Source organism: Trachurus trachurus (genome assembly GCF_905171665.1).
Source record: "Trachurus trachurus genome assembly, chromosome: 19".
NCBI lineage: Eukaryota > Metazoa > Chordata > Actinopteri > Carangiformes > Carangidae > Trachurus > Trachurus trachurus.
The window spans coordinates 25,066,996-25,083,989 of record NC_139913.1 but is presented as its reverse complement, the minus strand read 5'-3'; the positions used below and the strand labels follow the sequence as shown (position 1 = coordinate 25,083,989).

Here is a 16,994-nt window from a genome sequence, read left to right as displayed (position 1 = left end):
CCTGCTGGAGGAAGCGCAGGTACTCGTCAATACTGCAGCGAGAAAACTTCCTCGGCAGGTTGAAGCTGAAGGACGGAGAAAATGAACAGAACAGGAATGACTGATTTGGGATATGACTCAAAATCAAATTCAGAATGAAATATATTGGATCAGATTACAGACATGCAGAGAGAACAAAATAAAGATTTCACCGAGTCTAAATGAACAATGACAGTAGTTTTACATCAGTTCCCTGTAAGATGAGCCCATACCCTGTGTCCTCCATGATGCAGCCCAGCCATGGATCTGGACACCGGCAGTCTCCTGGACACACACACACACACATTGTGGTCATGACAACAGCTGCTGCTCCTTCTCACCACCGGAGGGAGCTGTTAGTGCAGCTGAGGTAAAATGTTTTCTTTTCTCAATGACAAATTTAATGCAATTCCCAGTGGAAAACATTGTGAGAGCAGCATATAGGGTGAGGACATTTGTAAGACAGGACAGATTTGAGCTATAGGACAATAAAAGTAAGCATTTTATCAGAGGGACGAAGATACTAAAAGTAGAAAGTCATTTAAGACCAGTGTGTATGTAACTCTGTGTCTTTGAGTCATGACAAGGCCAACTGTCGCTGTTTTTAAATCCACCGTGAATCCTTGTGCAATGTCCAAACCATTGACTTTGGTCTGACCTGCAGATGTTCGCTCCTTGTTCCTCAGCATCCCGATGTTCTGGCCAAGACTCTGACACAACGTGATGGCCATGGGCCCCACCGTGCCAAACTGAAGATATATGTATAAAAACACAAACAAGGACAAAAACTGAAGGTGAAAGAGACTTAAGGACTAATGAGAAAAAACATTCCAACTTGGCCAAACACCAATATTTTGTTTTCAGTTTCTCAAGGCCAGTGGAGGAGAAGTGTCACCTCGTTGATGCCTCCACCCCGGGTGACTGAGCAGATCCCCCCGATGTACGCCGCCTCACTGCGGCTGCTCATGAACGTCCTACCACTGTGGGAAAGACACACAGACTGATGTAATAATAGAAAGAAGAGGAGAAACAGGAGGTGGAGCAGAGGAAGAAGAGGAGGAATTTGGAGGAGAAGTGAAGGATGAGGTGGAAGTGAGGGAAGACAAGAGATAAAGAATGATGAAAAGGGGGAGGATAATTGGGAGTGGGAGAACAAAGAGAGGTGAAAGAAAAGTGAGGAGGAGAAGAAATAGAAGATGGAAAAAAGACAGAGGACGTGGCGAATGAAAAGAAAGGAGGGGGAGGAAAAGGAAGGAGATGGAATATGTAGAAAGGGACAAGAGGAAACAGGAGGAGAGGAAAGAGGAGGAGGATGAAGGGGAAGAAATAATAGAACAAGGTGAATAGGGAGGTTGGAGAAGAAGAAGAAAGGGGGAGGAGGAAAAGGTAGAGGAGATATAGAAGTCGAAGGTGGAGAAAGACAGGGAGGAGGAGGAAGAGAAGAAGAAGGAGGAGGAGGAGGAGATGGATAAGAGCAGCAGCAGCAAACTGAACCCACGAGAAGAGGTGCACGGCGTCGTAGCGGCCCTTGATGCTCTCCTTCCTGTACTTCATGAAGTCACGCAGGGTGAGCAAGGCGTCGTCGCCAACGGAGACCTTGTTCTCTACCGACCAGGTTTCCATGGCCACCAGGACGATGCGAGTGTTGAGCTGCTCCTTGTAGATCTGGACACGTCAGAAAGGAAGAAAGGAAAAAAAATCACAGGAGAAGAATTATACAACAGGTGAAGAGACGAAAACACAGCCCACTTCATCATCAGAGATAAAGACCTGTGTAAGTGTTGTCATGGTGATACAAGGCCAATGTAATGTCAATTCAAATAAGAGAAAACACAAACACACATCTAACATCTCATATATGTGAAGTCATTATGATGTATAATATAAATGTGTCCGGGGGGAACTGTTTAAAAGATGGGATTTTCTGACGTGTGAACCTTCTTCTGCAGGGTGGGGGCGCTGTAGGGAAGCTCTTTATTCACTTTCATCTTTACTTCCTGCTACTTTATTGACTCCTCCTTTAATTCAGGTTCTACCTCCTTACCATCTACTACACTTCCTTCTTTACACCCTTATTTTCATCATTTCTTCTTTACTTCCTTTGTTATGTAGGCTACTTGCTTGTCCCTGTCTCAGATCCCTTCATTCATTTTCCTTCTTTGAATTTACTTTTTCTGTACATTTGGAGATTGTCGTCATCACAATATATAGTCTAGTAGTCTAATTTAGATCAGATACAATAACACCTACGAGTGTACCAGTGAATGCATTGATGCATGTTGGTGTAAATTTTCCTCCCTTGAAACCATTGCAAAGATTGAACAAAATAAAACGGCTTTTTTAATTATTATTATTATTATTTATGTAATATATCTTTTTATTTATTTACTATTGCATTACCTGTTATATGACAATACGGATTCAAGAGCTAAAAGCAGGTGCTTGCCATTTGTCAGGTTACTGACTCAAACTAGTGACAGATTTCTTAAAGTGACAGAGAATTTTTCATAGTCAACAGTGTGAGACCAAACCTGAGGTGCTTAGAATAACATCAGACAGTAAAAAAAGTATTTTTTGTGAATAAGGGATGGCAGCTGTCCCGACCAGGAATGTCTCATCTGCAGGAAAAAGCAATGAAATCTGGCGACTGTCCTGAATAAGCTCAAGAGACTCTCTACAATAGATTCACCATGAAGAGGTGCCACGGTTACAAAAAAACAAATAAACATGACAGGCAGAGGAAGCTCATGGTCGGCTTCCCATTAATATTCAGACTTTTGTAGATTATCTTTGTTGATTTAAAGCCACTCACCGCATCGGCCATGTTCACCACAGCTTTGGCAAAGTTCTTGGTCTGAGTGGTCGACCGACGGAGCTGCACAAACTAACAAAAGTAGAGGAGAAACAGCATCACTGCCTTATCTTCTGTTGTCAAAGTCTTATCAGCTGAGCACCGTGTGATTAATGATGTGTTTTTTAATGAGAACCTCACTGACGTTTTATTATTGCTCTCATGCTGCGGTTACAGAGATAAGGTCAAAGAAAAGACTCTGGAGCTGTGTGCCTCATCCTACCATGTCGTGGTCGTTGACCACCATCAGCTCGATGTACTTGGTCTCCGTCTGGACGGTGCGCTGGCCTCGCCGCACCTGGAGGTGGCAGAACAAGTACACACACTGTCATAATAACCTTCATGGAAGACAAACTGATACATGAACACAACACGCATACACGCACCCAGCAGGTGAAAGCACTGGTTAAACTGATGCTGGTTAAACTCTGGTCTTTGTCCTTGAGAGCAATAATCACTTATTCATGAAGCAGAATATTGTTTAGTCTTTGATGATGCCATGTCTGATAACATCAGGAGTCTAATAAATTACTTAAAAGTACCTGGAAGTTTTGAAATGAACATCCTAGATATTATTTCAAATCTAAAAAACACTGCTTCTCCAGGACTGTGTGGCTGATGTTTTGGTTGATTGAAGATGCAGGAAACCTCGGCACACAATCCTACAATCGTCAGTGAATGAAGTGAAAAATGTGGTTTAAACCGAAATAAATGATAGGAAAACCACATTCACGCGCATCCCTTGGCTGCACACACAGAGAGGACCGCCCCTTTATGCCGTTCTCTCTCCTCATTGGATAAAGGTTGTAGGATACAAGGAAAGTTTTCTCCTCGGCTTACAGCAGAGCAGAGTGACTGACAGACCAAACACTCTATAGAAGTGATTGCTGTCGGAAGATATAACTATTTAACGTGTTGATTCCATTAGTTGCATTAAATAGTGGTTATTGTGGATATGTATTGCATTGAAATGTGCCTGGAACTGTGGAGATCTGCCTGTGAGGTCTTGGTGACGTGTGTGCACTGCAGGTCAGTCAGTCAAACTTCCACTGCACCTGCTGCGCTTCGCCCTGCGCCGAGAGTAGACCTGGTTTGAGGTGGCGAGCTTTCAGCGCAACCTCGGCAGGGCATTTTCGCACGAAACTTCCACTGCGCCAAGCTGAATCTGTGACACCTCCCCCTGCTGCGCCGCCACGCCTATCTCAGCGCAGCGCGATCTACCAATCTGCCAGACTGACCGTGAGCCGGGCTGCGCTGCTCCAAACTTGCATTACACCACCTGCACTACCCTGCGCCACCTGCGCTGCGCCATGAAACTAGGGCCCTTAGTATCAACTGACAGACTTCTCTGTAAAATATTGATCGTGTTTGCATATCTCAACTCTAATGTTTCCTTCATGGTGACACTTTCTTCAATACATGTGACATGTTGGTAGCAGGCCATGTGCCCGGTGTGTAGCCTATATGGAGGTGTTGAGGTAGGAGGAGAGTCACACAGGGCTGCAGCAACACTGACTTGTCTTTTGGAGCGTTTTAGTCCCGCTGAGAGGACAGGCTTCTCCTCCTCAGACCCGCCGTCTCCATCCGGCAGCTCCCTGTCTCCTTCACTGTGGCCGTCTGGCCGTCCCTCGGGCTCTGAGCTGTTCACCGAGCATCCTGGGACACACACACACACACACACGGCGTGGAGAGGTGGAGAGACACAGAGTAAGTGCGAGTGAGACAGAAAAGTGGCTAGTCATCAGTCCATGGGTGGATGTAACCATGTATTTTAGTCCACTGAGCTGCAGGAGAAATCAATATCACACAGCCAGCGATGGAAAGGTGGAGTATAACAGGCTGTAATGGGTCAGGGCAGAGGAGAGATGCAGCGAAATGAGACGTTTAGCAAGGATGAGGAGGGCAGCTGGACAACTTGAGGAGGACACGGTGCATTGCTCTGTGTGTGTGTGTGTGTGTGTGTGTGTGTGTGTGTGTAGTTACATCTGGATTGTGTAGATCATTCAATATGAAGGACAAAGCTGCGTCCTGCAAAGATCTCTGCAAGTCTAAGTTTGGCTTTTGTCTCCAACACAACACCGAGAGGCTAATACCTCAGCTCTTTCAACAACAAAAAACACAGACTTAATATGTATCACATCACAAAGTTCAGCTAAATCAAGCCAGAGATGTTGGAGAAGTCATGAATAATTTGCAACACAGCAGGATTTGTGCAGCAGGTTCTGTGTCACTGAGGATTTAGGATTTAGAAATAAGAGGACAGACCTCTATGATCATGAAAGTCGGTGACAGAGGAAGTCAACTTTGAAAGCAGAGGTCCTACCTGGACAGGGAGGTGGTAGGAGGTTAATGTCCGGCATGCGGTACACGATGTGGTCACTATGGCCCTGGAAGAGAGAGAGAGAGAGGGGGGGGGGGGGTAAAAAGGATGAGTCAGAGCAATGTAAGACAAATGCATCTAATAAAAACCTGATTGACCTCACTTTACTAAAGCAGCAAAGCACAGATGTTATTGTGGAGCATGCACTTTTCATATTTCTGGAAAACCCTCAGCAAGATCACAAGAAACCTGAGTCATGTTATAGTGTCTGAATTCTAGGCACTAGGCACTAGGCACTAGGCACTAGGCACCCCCCCCCCCCTCGATGTTATAATGAAAGAAAATTGATATAAATGATGCACAGAAGAGTCTGACTTGGTTCAAACAAGAAGGGGGATGATAAAGTGCTGACGTTTCAAGCTTGAAGGCAGTTTTCAGCATTTTTTCCCCCTGTAATCATTTTTAATGGGAAAAAATGAGCTTTTAAATTCATACACGCCTTTAAATGACTTCTTCTCATCCTGAACTTAAAAGCTTTTCTGTCTGAGGAAAGTGCAGCCGGTGTCCTCTGAGGTACAGACGGATCAACGGGAAAGAAAGTGCTCTGATGCATAATTAATCAATCACTGGGCTGTCATAATGGCAATAACACTACTGGACACTGTGGTACACTCGAGCCGGGAATAAATACTTTATGAAAATGACCCATCTGAGATAGAGAGCTGAGGAGAGAGAGAGAGAGAGCTTGAAGATGAGCTGGGAGGCTATCGATCCATCTCTCCGGTCCATGTAATTGAGCTGCACTTCGATCACTCTGGGTCTTAATGGAAGAAATGCTCGGCCTCGTCCACTCTGTTATACGTCTATTTCATTTTAATACCAGATCTGAGACTAGACTCTAAAATCAAATCTGAAAATGTTTTTGAAAGATCTAGAAAGCCTTTTAAACTTTTTCCCTCCTCCTCCGTCTCCCTTTCTCTCTCTCGGGTGATGTGTCCTGTTAGATATGAGACAGGAGATGTGTTTCAGTGGTGGTGGATTGTGTATCAACTCAATACTTTCCATACAGCAACTCAGAGATAGAGTAACTCTGTCTGAGCCACGGAGAGACGTGGAGAGAGTGAAAGTGAAACTGAGTTGCAGCTTCACCATCAAGATTTCATCCGTGTTTTGATACCTTTTATATCACGGTGCCAGATCTTGCAGCTCTTTTTCCACACATGATCTTGATGCTGCTTGTGTTTACCACCTCAATGAACTCCTGACTCACCTCTCCGTTGCCAACAGGTTCAATCCCATATGAGAAGTTTCCATCAGAGAACACCCCCCTGAAAATACAAAACAGTGGCTGGTTACAATGTGATCGATAGCCAGGGTGGATATGGAGGGATATGGAGAGGTTATTCAGTCAATTGATCAATATAACTTTATTTGTATAGCACATTTAGTGCAGTTCAAAGTGCTTCACAGATGACTGATCATTTAAAAAGAGAACAACAAATCAGTTCAGAAAGCTGACAGTGATACAAGATAGCTACAATAACTGATTTAAAAAGCTAAAATAACATGAGCAAAAATAAAAGAAAATGCATTGTTAAATGCAATTTTTCTTATATTTTTGATATTTGCTCATGTTATTTTAGCTTTTTATTGATTTAATTAATTATGGTTTATATTACAATGGACCACAATTAAGTAAATGGATAATAGAGTGTTCTCAGTTTACATTTGAATGTTTCAACACTTCTTCTGCTCTTTAGTGTTGTACTGAGACCATGCACGTCTGTCCTGTCAGCAGGTGAAGCGCATATTTAGCATACAGGTGTGAAAACAATTATTCATTGATTTGCTTTTGTGAAATTTTCACATATAAAAAGAAGAAAAAAAAGTTTATCTCCTTCCAAAAATCAGATACTGAATTCCTAAATGTTTTAGCTCTGCAAGTTCTGGACAGTTTGGTTTCATTTACAGCTGCTCTAAATGAAGATTGAGTTCACTAAGTGTCAATTTGCGGCTGAGTGACAGTGAAAGTATTGGACTGACCTGAGGCCGTGGCAGGTGGACAGAGCGGCCCAGGAGCCAGGCAGCCCCCGCAGCCGCCCGTGGTAGTAGCAGTGCTCCCCCCCCTGAAAAACACAACCAGACATGACAGTGAGACACCAAACCCACCATGTCTCATTTCAGAAAATGAAACCAACAATGACTTTGAACCCCTGGCTGCTGCTGATCTTCCGGCCTGTATATAAACCCAGAACAGGTATTGTCATGGCGGGGGGCGGGGGGCTGCAGTCGGCCTGGTGGCTCCACCCGAGGATATCAGTGACACTGACTACTGTACGGCTCGGGGGTGAAACCTACACCTGCAGCACCTGCACCTGAGCTGGGTTTCAGCACACAACGCGCGTGTGTGTGGCTCTGAGGAACGGAGAGATCAATTAAAGAGCGGGAAGGTCGAGGGTCAAATGGGAGAAACTTAGCGGCGGAGTCCAGTTTCAGTGTCAGGTCAGTGTGTGTAAACACATGCAAAGTGAAGTAAATCCACTTAATTCACCTAAAAAATAACAGTTTCCAACAAGAGAGCCTGATCAGGTGTTTTTTTTTTTTTTTTTTTTTTTTTAACTATGCACCAAAACTGTGGAATAACCCCATGTACAGGACATTAAAACAGACCATAACCACTGAGGACATTTTTAAAAATAACTTCAAACTACTGGAAAGATTTTAGTTAATTTGTATCTTGTGTTTTAATCTGTCTTTATGTACACTGTTTTATTCATTTGTTCCTACTGTATTGGTTTGTAAAGCTTTTTGAGATGTACTTTGTGTATGCAAATAAAAGTAAAATAAATAATGATACTATTACTACTTCTACTACTACTACTACAACTACTAGCCCAGTCATTTATTTATAACACCACCCTAAACTTGGGGAAAATCAGTGCAGCAAAGATATCCTAGCTCCAGTCACTGGATCCTTCATTTCCCAACATGCAACTTGGTAGCATCTTCCACTGGACTGACTGGTAAACTGACACTGACATATATAATTGGTGGAGTGTCCTCTTTACACAGGTTGAAATAAACTGTATCAGAGAGAGTGTGTGTGTGTGTGTGTGTGTGTGTGTGTGTGTGTGTGTGTGTGTGTGTGTGTGTGTGTGTGTGTGTGTGTGTGTGTGTGTGTGTGTGTGTGTGTGTGTGTGTGTGTGTGTGTGTGTGTGTGTGCCAGCCACTCTGAGCTGATACTTCCATTACGGCAGTGCTGCTTCAAGGTGTTACCTGTACACCTGCGTACACATATTCACCTGATTCTCCATAATCCCCTGACCAGGCTCCAGCTGACTGAAGGAGGTTTAGCTAAAGTGTTTCCATGCCACCTCTCTCCCAGTACAGGAATGATCAGATTACACCTGTTTAAATATGTGAACCATCAAAAAGGTGCGCAGAAGGAAATGAATTGTGCATGGAAGTGCACTCAGGAGAGGTTTCTTAATAATCAAGCAGGCCTCATCTAAGTGGATGGAGAGTACTGGCACGTCTTTGTGTGTAGCTACTTAAAACTACAGTGTGTGTGTGTGTTGTAATGAACCCCAATAATGTCATGTCTGCCACCTGAGACTGCCGCTGTCTGGCCCGACTGACAGGCCAAAAAGAAAAGAGGATTTTCTTTATGCATCATCAACCTTCGCTCTGAGCCTGTGAAAAGTAGCTTCTCGTCTAAACAGGTGTGTCATGTATTGTGGCATCATGTAGCTGGATGTCAGACCTGAGGTGGCCTACTGGGACTTATCTGACATTTCAGCTGTACTGGGACCTGCTCTGAGGTGAACTCACTGAATCACACGTTGTTGGCCAGGATCCTGTTAATGAGAAATCAATGAGCTGAGCTGGTTGTCAGTCAGCAGCTCTCTGGCCTCACATTGATTACACTCACGGAAGCTACAATCAGGAGTGTGTTATTCCACTGCCTCTGAAATTTATAACGTGTTTGTGCCTAACGTATATATTTATATGATATATATTTAAAGAAAAATTATGGAAAATTGTTTGAATTCTGAATTGATAACTGAATAAATTGAAGAAAACGATTAAACTGGAAGAGAAGAAAGTTAGTTACTTATCAACTCAAACTAAATACCAGTTTAAATCTTGGTATTTTTCTGATGTGTTTCAGATTCAGCATCAGTTCGCCTGTGAGGGAAGAAAAGGACTTCCATCACTCATATCGGCCAGCCAGACGACCTACAGCACTTAGCCCGAGAGAGAGAGATAATAAATAAATAAAAGGTAGGATTACGAGGCTAAATGGAGGAAATCAAATTGCCTGACACAGCAGACACACACTTGCTGCTGTGAGGGACTGAGTGTGTGTGTCAGACGAGATGCATACTGTAAGCTTCAAATTATGACCACTCGCACACAACGCATTGTGGATTGTTACGGCCGCTGGTATTGGTGCTGCGTAGTCCTGACACATCATCAATGCTGGCTGGTCAGGACAGGAGCAGCTTATCAGGACACTCAATTAGAAGTGAATGACATGTATATAAATATATATTAATAAAAAACTGATTACACACACACACAGTTGGGGTCATGTTCCACAGAGATGAACAGATTAAATTTGACGTTAAGAACTCTAACTGAATTAGAGGAGCTGGAGTTCACTCTATTTCTGAACTTTGACTCAGCATTGTTAAACTGAGTAGAGTGGAGGAAATGAAGACATGATAATGAAACACCTGAAGTTGGCGTCAAGCGAGAGGAAGGAAGACAAGATTAATGTCATCAATAACCAGGGATTGAGACTATTAAATGCATGCAGCAAACCGATAAAGGTTGATTAACATGGTCTATCGATGCATTAGTTGGAAAATAACATGATTATTTTACATTAATGTCAATGTTTTCCCCACTGACTGACTGCCTGCCAGTTACAACACGTGATCAATAGTTTGATCAGTGCTCAGACTCACACGGGAATGAAAACAGATTTTGTTATCTCAGAGAATGAGAAACAAATCTACTTGATTTTGTCAGAGATCATAGAAAAAGTGTCTTTCAGCAGGACACGGACAAATATATAACAAACAGCTCCCATCAATCTCAACCCATCCACATCCCTAATTCAGTTCCTCGTTCAGTCGTGTGTCATTGAGATCCAATTGGAATGAGACAGTCACAAGCTCGCTGCAATAGCAAGGATCCACGGGGACCAATAAAAAAAAGTGACACACAAAGCCAGGAGGAATTTATTGGCATGTCAATAAAACTAAATAAATCAAGATGGAGATGGTGTTGGTAGAGGGAAGTGGTGGGTGGGGGATGGGCAGCTTCCAGCACGCTGGAGAGAAACTGTCCATGTAAGCAATTTGTGCTTTCCATGGTGTAGGTTCTCCATAGATGTATGAGTGTTCACAGGTATCTGCATACGCTTAGTTAATGTAGGCTACTGTTCTTGACAGAATCAGCTGGATGTCTTGTTGAATCTCCCTCCTGTATTTCCTGTCTGTCTCCACTTTACCAAATGTCAAATTCAGGAATAAAACTGCACCGAAAGAAATCCTTAAATTAATGGCCTGTCATACAAATTTTGATTTTATAATGGGTGTGTATTGCACAAAATGCTCAGGGCGAGAGTGGGTGACATCACTAGAGTGGGAGAGGGTCTTATATCTACACATGTGATTTTTTCCACAGCTGTACACATACTGTACTTCATCATCTTTCACACAATTTGCTCAAAAAAGCAGAGAGACCTGCAGAATTGGAGTGATGTCGGTCCCATCAAGCTGCCCACTAACTCCAATACCAAATTATAAGCTGATTTCCTGAGGAAAGCACAAGTCTGACTAAAGTTTCCACAATTTTAACTCTAGAAGCACCAAAATGACATGAACATCTCGAGGAAAGTCTTGCAGTTCTGATCATACAAAATGTTTGCTCCTATTAGGCAAATCTACTTCTCAATAGCTTCAGCCTTTTCAGCCTTGCTTCGGCATTCACATGCATTTTCTTCAGGAAATACATGTTCTAGTTTTGAATTGTTTTTTGTATAGATAGGCATGATACATAAATAAATCCATCAAGGACCTCTTTTCTTTCCCTGTGCACAATACACAATACATATTCTGTGCGTATGGAACAATGATGGCACCAATATGGCACATCTGTTTCCAGAGGTCAGGTCAGAGGGCGGCTTCAACATCTGATTAGTGGTTTCTGGAAATTCCCCTCACAACCCGACAAAGACCCACACTGTTACTGCTGCTGCTGACTGCTGGTTACCGTGGCAACCATCTACTGATTGGTCAGGTGGTCTTTGGCAGAGGGAAAAAGGGAGTGAAAGGGAGACAGAGAGGGAGATGGAGAGAGAGACAGAGACAGAGAGAGGGAGGGAGGGACGGAGGCTAATATAAAGCAGAGGATGCAGACAGAGGGACAGTCTCCAAGATGGTGTTGAGAGTCGAGCTGTCTGCATTAACAGGCCAGACTCTGGAGGTTATTACAGGGCGGTTTGTACAGAATTACAGTGCATGACAGAGAGGACAGTGTCAGAAACTCAGTCATTAGTCTTCCTCATGCGTCTGCAGCTGGCAATGTCATTTTCTAAAGAATCAGGATGAAGTGTGGATTAAATGAGAGTCTGCAGCCAAACACACAAGCTCACAGTCAGAAAGTATCTTGATAGCCATTCACATTAGCCTCTAATAATTCCACTTTCCAACCTTTTTACACATTTCTGACTGAGGATTGTGGAGCTGCTATTGGTTATTGATTCTTTTCAATATCATTCACTGAGAAAGAGCTATTGACATTGGCACAAAATCCATTTCTGTTCAACTGAATAGGACTGAAAATCAGCTTCACTTCCATTGGGACAGAAATGAGGATGCCAACAGTCAATCGTAGGAGTTTATTAAAGGTTAGTTAGGATAATAGTAAGGATGGTACGTAGACTATTATAGGAAATACACTCTTTTTGTGGTCGAGAGTGAGATGAGAAAATGAATACCACTGTTAAATCTGTAGGCTATGTAAATGCATTTGGTTAGATTAGTTTACCTTAGTTAAGCCTAGCTTTGCATAAAGGCTGGAAATGGAAATAAACAGTGAGCCTAGCTAATTAACAACTGAAATCTAATAAGTGGCCTGGATGTGTTCATATTGGATAGTCATGGTGGTTGCTGGCATGTTTTGAGTCTTTATGCTAAGCTGCTAAACAGTGTACTGTCATATTATGGTGTCAATATCCTCAATACATTCATGGCAGGAGTCAGGAGACCAAAAAGGCATATTTTTTATAATGATAAACGGTTTGAAAGAGCCAGTCCTACCATACTCTGTGATTGCTGCCCACCCTCTTCAAAGTGTCGCTCCACATAGTCTGTAGACAGGAGGTTGCTGGAGAGAAGAAGAAGAAAGTGAGAATAGTGACAATACCTCTGTTCTCCAATAACAGTTTGAAAAAACAAGGCCACAGTGATGTGATGTGCAGATATTAAAGGCCATAAGGTAATTATCGTGGAGTGCTATTTCACAGAGTAATATCAATCAGCATCAAACATTTAGGCTACGACTCTCACCAACCCAGATCAACAAAAGGCTGATGCATAAATAAAACCGAAACGTGTGAAGATTCATTTATTCTAAGTGCTAAGTTACAGCCAGTGGAAGGTATTACATAAATGCAGTCCATTAGAGGAAAATATGTGTTGAGGGAGAAAGGGGGGGGGGGGGGGGGGGTTAAGCTGCAGGCAGTACGAACAATGCCAACACACAGGACATTACAGTAGGTGGGCGGCAGAGACGGACGAAGAACCACATCTGAGCATGTGAGTACAGTCGTGTCAGTGACCGCTGGAGCAGAAATGACATCTGGGTCTGAGCTGTGGACGTGTCTGTCTGTGGACTTACTGGTTGAGCTCCAGGTCCAGGATGAAGGATGTGCCGAACGCCTCCACCAGGAAGCTGCTCTGGGCCAGATGGACCGGCTGAGGGGAGAGGTGGAGGAAGCAATGGTTGGCAAGAGATAGAGAGGAAGAAACTGATTACACTTGTAATTAAACTATGAATTAATTCCTATAAATCAGGTCTGTCAGCTGGTGTCCATTCATGGAGGATCACATTAAAAGTGGACACTGAGCTGGGACTCGACTGCTCACAAATCAATATACTCTTTAGAAATCAATGACCTTACTTTCTCCTTTGCATGTTTTGTTGTGCTGTGACCTAATTACATATGACACACTTACTCTACACAGTATATGTGAAATATATGCTAATCTTAATAGTGAACTCATCTTATTTGAGTGTTTTATACTAATCATAAATGACACACTACTTGTGCCCTTGGATGTCAATCAAACTGCCAGGACCAATTACAATTTGATTTTTTTCCTTCTTTTAGTACTGTAGCTTTAAGGTTGAAAAAACTCTCAAGATTTTTATTCCTGATGATGACCACATGTTGTGTGTGTTTTGTGGATCATTTGTACAAATCATTCCCAAATCCCACCTGAAAGATGGCGCCGCTCTATGGCGACTCAGTTCTGCTCTCCCTATTTGTTTGTCTACTGTTGCTATGTTTGTCCGCGGAGCCCAGCTTCGGCTTACTTCACTGGATCTATAGCTTTCTGTGACAGAAAACAGCTGGTAAAAATGGGTAACCATGTCTCACTGGCTAGGTTTCTGAACACCGGCGCCCCCCAGGGCTGCGTTCTATCACCTCTTCTGTACTCTGTATACACATTTTTGCTGTTCTCATTCTAACTCTGTCCTGTTATTTAAGTTCGCAGATGACACATCTGCCAACTTAAATATCTATTTTGTGTATTTTTCAAATTGTACTGGGTTTTCCTCTAAACATCAAATCAGACATTTCAATTCTGGCAATAAATAGCTTAACTGAAGACACTGCACCATACGGTCCTCTTTTTCCATGTATACAACCTCTCAAGTATGTGCTGAGCATTGTCATATCAATATTCTTCATATTTTTGAACATTAAAACTTTCTGACCCATTGATGGAATAGCAAAAACAAGTTGAATCTCCACTTGTTTTGAGAAAGAGGTTCAGTGGAAATGATAAAGTATTGCCAGATACTCTTTATGTTTCTTCTGATTTAGAAGAGAATGATCAGAAACTAGATAATCATTTGCTCTGGTTTGGTCTCCACAGACTCCTGAGGAAACATCTGCAGAATATAAAAGCCAAACCAATGAGCTGAAAGACACAACACACTGTCAAGATGATCAAGTAAAAAAAAAAAATCACTGTGGGCTTGTCACCACAAGCAGCACCTTTCACATGAGTCATTTGATCCATTGTTAATATAAAAGTATTGACTATAGCAGCTTTCAGCCTGGAAAAATGTACTGTCTTTTTAATGGGTTGAAAGTGACAGCACTTAAGCGGCACACATCTGCAGAGCAACATGTCCACTCTCAGGAAATAGAGGTCATGAGACAAGGTGCTGACCACAGAGGGCAGCTCAAGGTCAGAGCTGTGTCATATCCACCTGACTGACAGGCCGGCAGTGTTTATAGCTACGGTAACGAGAGAGGACCGGTAGAGGTGTGAAATATAACCTGGAACGGAGAGGAGCAGGGGTGGGATGAGTTTTTTTCCCCTGTAAACTGGGCAAGTGAAAACCTGTGAAGGGGTTGGATAGGAGTCACTGACACATGAGCTCCAAAGAAATGACAAACGAAGGAGAACAAGGTGTGGCACGGGGCCAGAGGGCAGGTGAGGGTAGAAAATAGTTTTAGAAACCACAACTGTTGATGTCTTTTTACTTATTACATAACTTCTGTCTTCCACTGTAGATATTCCTTGTCTTATTTTAAGGTTACGGAGCGCATGTTGCAAAAATAGGAGCATGCTGTTCACTGCAGGACACAGTATATACAGTATATTTTGATTCGTGACTACACAACACATAGGTGCGCCTACGCAGCTATGCAGTTCAAGTGATACTGTAAACATGAAGAGTTCATTTGAAAAAGCAGATAACTCCGTTTTAAAAAAATTCTAGAATCTTCATTTTTTATTTTTTATTTACATAAGGTTATATCAGTCAAACCAAAGTTGAGTGACTTTGAGATGTAACAAAACAGACATATCTCAAAAAAATAAAGTTTTATTGAAAACAACACTATGCAAAGAATAATTACAAAGCCTCAGCTCGTTTTTTTCAAAATGGCACTTATCTGCTTTTGCAAATGAACTCTTCACATAAGTAGAAATAAATAACCATGTTGCAGTAGAATAGTATACGAAAATATCATTTAATAATAAGTCATTGGTGAAATGTGTAAACAAACCCCTTTTTGTGATCAATCCACTTCAGCTCTTTTCTTGTTTAAAAGATGTCTAAGTTTCACTGATGGGAGGATTTGTGGAGTGGGTGTTAGTTTACAGAGGTTAGGTGAGATATGTCATTATCTCATTTTATTTTTCTTTGGAGGAACCAAGCCATTTTTCACAGGGTGAGTGAATCTACTCCATGAGATGATAAATCAAAAAACACTTTTATGGTCAATGTCCTTCACTGTCAGGGAGCATGAATGAAGCCAATTTACTGCGCAGACCTGTGATGTCAGTGATCACTGAATGGGATAGTGTAGTAAATGAGATCAATTTAGGGGAAATGAATGCCAGACATGCGTTTTGAGTGGTTTGGAGGATGCATCATCATTAAGTGAGTTAGAGCAGGTGCAGGTAACACACTCACATGTGCTCCGGCTGTGCGGTTCCTGACCCGGGTGTCCAGGCGGCTGTGGATCAGCTCCTCCTGGGAGTGGATCTGATGCAGGAGCCGCTTAGGTTGAACGACCTGTTCCGCAGGCAGCAGCCCCCCCTGAAGGCTGGGCCATTCCCCCAGACCTGCAGAGAGGAGGGCAGAGGGGAAGGTGGTCTTACATGTTTTATTCCTGTTTTTGCCCTCTCTTATGTAGGATTCTGCAGCTGATCGTGAGCTGCTTGTTGACACCGATGCAACAATTACACGGTCCTCCTTGTTGATCAGGGAGCGCAGACTGAGTGGACGCAGCATCGGACAGAAAACGTGCTATTTGTTCATGTTGTGACTGATAATATATCACCAAGTCCATATGGAGATAAAAGCAAAAACAGAAGCAGCGGAGCGTCTTCTTACCTGTCACGGCGCACCGTGCACACACTGCAGCGAACAGCAGGCAGCGAACAGCCAGCATGATGCTCACATAGTCCCAGTGATGCCTCCTCCGGTGCGGCGCCGTTACATGAGCTGTAGCTGTTGTTGTTGTTGTTGTTGTTGACGGTGAGGACAAACACAGCAGCGGGGCGACCGCATCTCTCCCCTCACCTGTCTCCTTCACCTGTCTCCCTCCGCCTCTGGCCAGTAGCTCCGCTCCGCTCGGCTCCAGCTGCTGCGAGGTGTGTCACCCAGCACCAGCACCAGCACTCAGCAGCCCTCTCTCTCCTCCTCTCGCTCTCTCTCTCTCTCTCTCTCTCTCGCTCACACACACACACACACACACACACACATGCACAAAGTCACTGGTCTTTCGCCCTACTGTTCCTACTGTTGCCAGTCCCGCTCGGAGGCATTGAGGCTGCGCGAGGAAGCAGGGATGAAAGCAGCACGTGGGGGTTGACAGGACAGGACAGGACCCACCCACTGGAATGTCACAAGACAAACTCATCTTACAGACGTAAAGGAAAACAACAAGAGGCTACACAACTTTTCTGGGGAACTCGTACAGCTGTGTGTGTGTGTGTGTGTGTGTGTGTGTGTGTGTGTGTGTGTGTGTGTGTGTGTGTG

At 43.2% G+C, this 16,994-nt stretch overlaps 1 protein-coding gene across 2 annotated transcripts in view; it reads right to left on the bottom strand.

The window, feature by feature from the left end:
- The window catches only part of adam11 (ADAM metallopeptidase domain 11), a 25,105-nt gene extending 8,375 nt beyond the window's left edge, over window positions 1-16,730 (bottom strand). For both annotated transcript variants that reach the window (XM_083994279.1, XM_083994278.1), the window contains exons 1-15: window positions 16,347-16,730; window positions 15,924-16,075; window positions 13,104-13,180; window positions 12,524-12,590; window positions 7,233-7,315; window positions 6,460-6,517; window positions 5,193-5,256; window positions 4,386-4,525; window positions 3,093-3,167; window positions 2,831-2,902; window positions 1,517-1,683; window positions 914-998; window positions 677-767; window positions 252-303; window positions 1-65 (exon numbers count right to left, since the gene is read on the bottom strand). The exon at window positions 1-65 is cut by the window's left edge and continues 35 nt beyond it. In XM_083994279.1, the coding sequence (XP_083850405.1) occupies window positions 1-65; window positions 252-303; window positions 677-767; window positions 914-998; window positions 1,517-1,683; window positions 2,831-2,902; window positions 3,093-3,167; window positions 4,386-4,525; window positions 5,193-5,256; window positions 6,460-6,517; window positions 7,233-7,315; window positions 12,524-12,590; window positions 13,104-13,180; window positions 15,924-16,075; window positions 16,347-16,404 (1,306 nt within the window). In that variant the 5' untranslated portion in view covers window positions 16,405-16,730. The remainder of the gene's footprint in view (window positions 66-251; window positions 304-676; window positions 768-913; window positions 999-1,516; window positions 1,684-2,830; window positions 2,903-3,092; window positions 3,168-4,385; window positions 4,526-5,192; window positions 5,257-6,459; window positions 6,518-7,232; window positions 7,316-12,523; window positions 12,591-13,103; window positions 13,181-15,923; window positions 16,076-16,346) is intronic.
- Window positions 16,731-16,994: the final 264 nt, after the last annotated feature.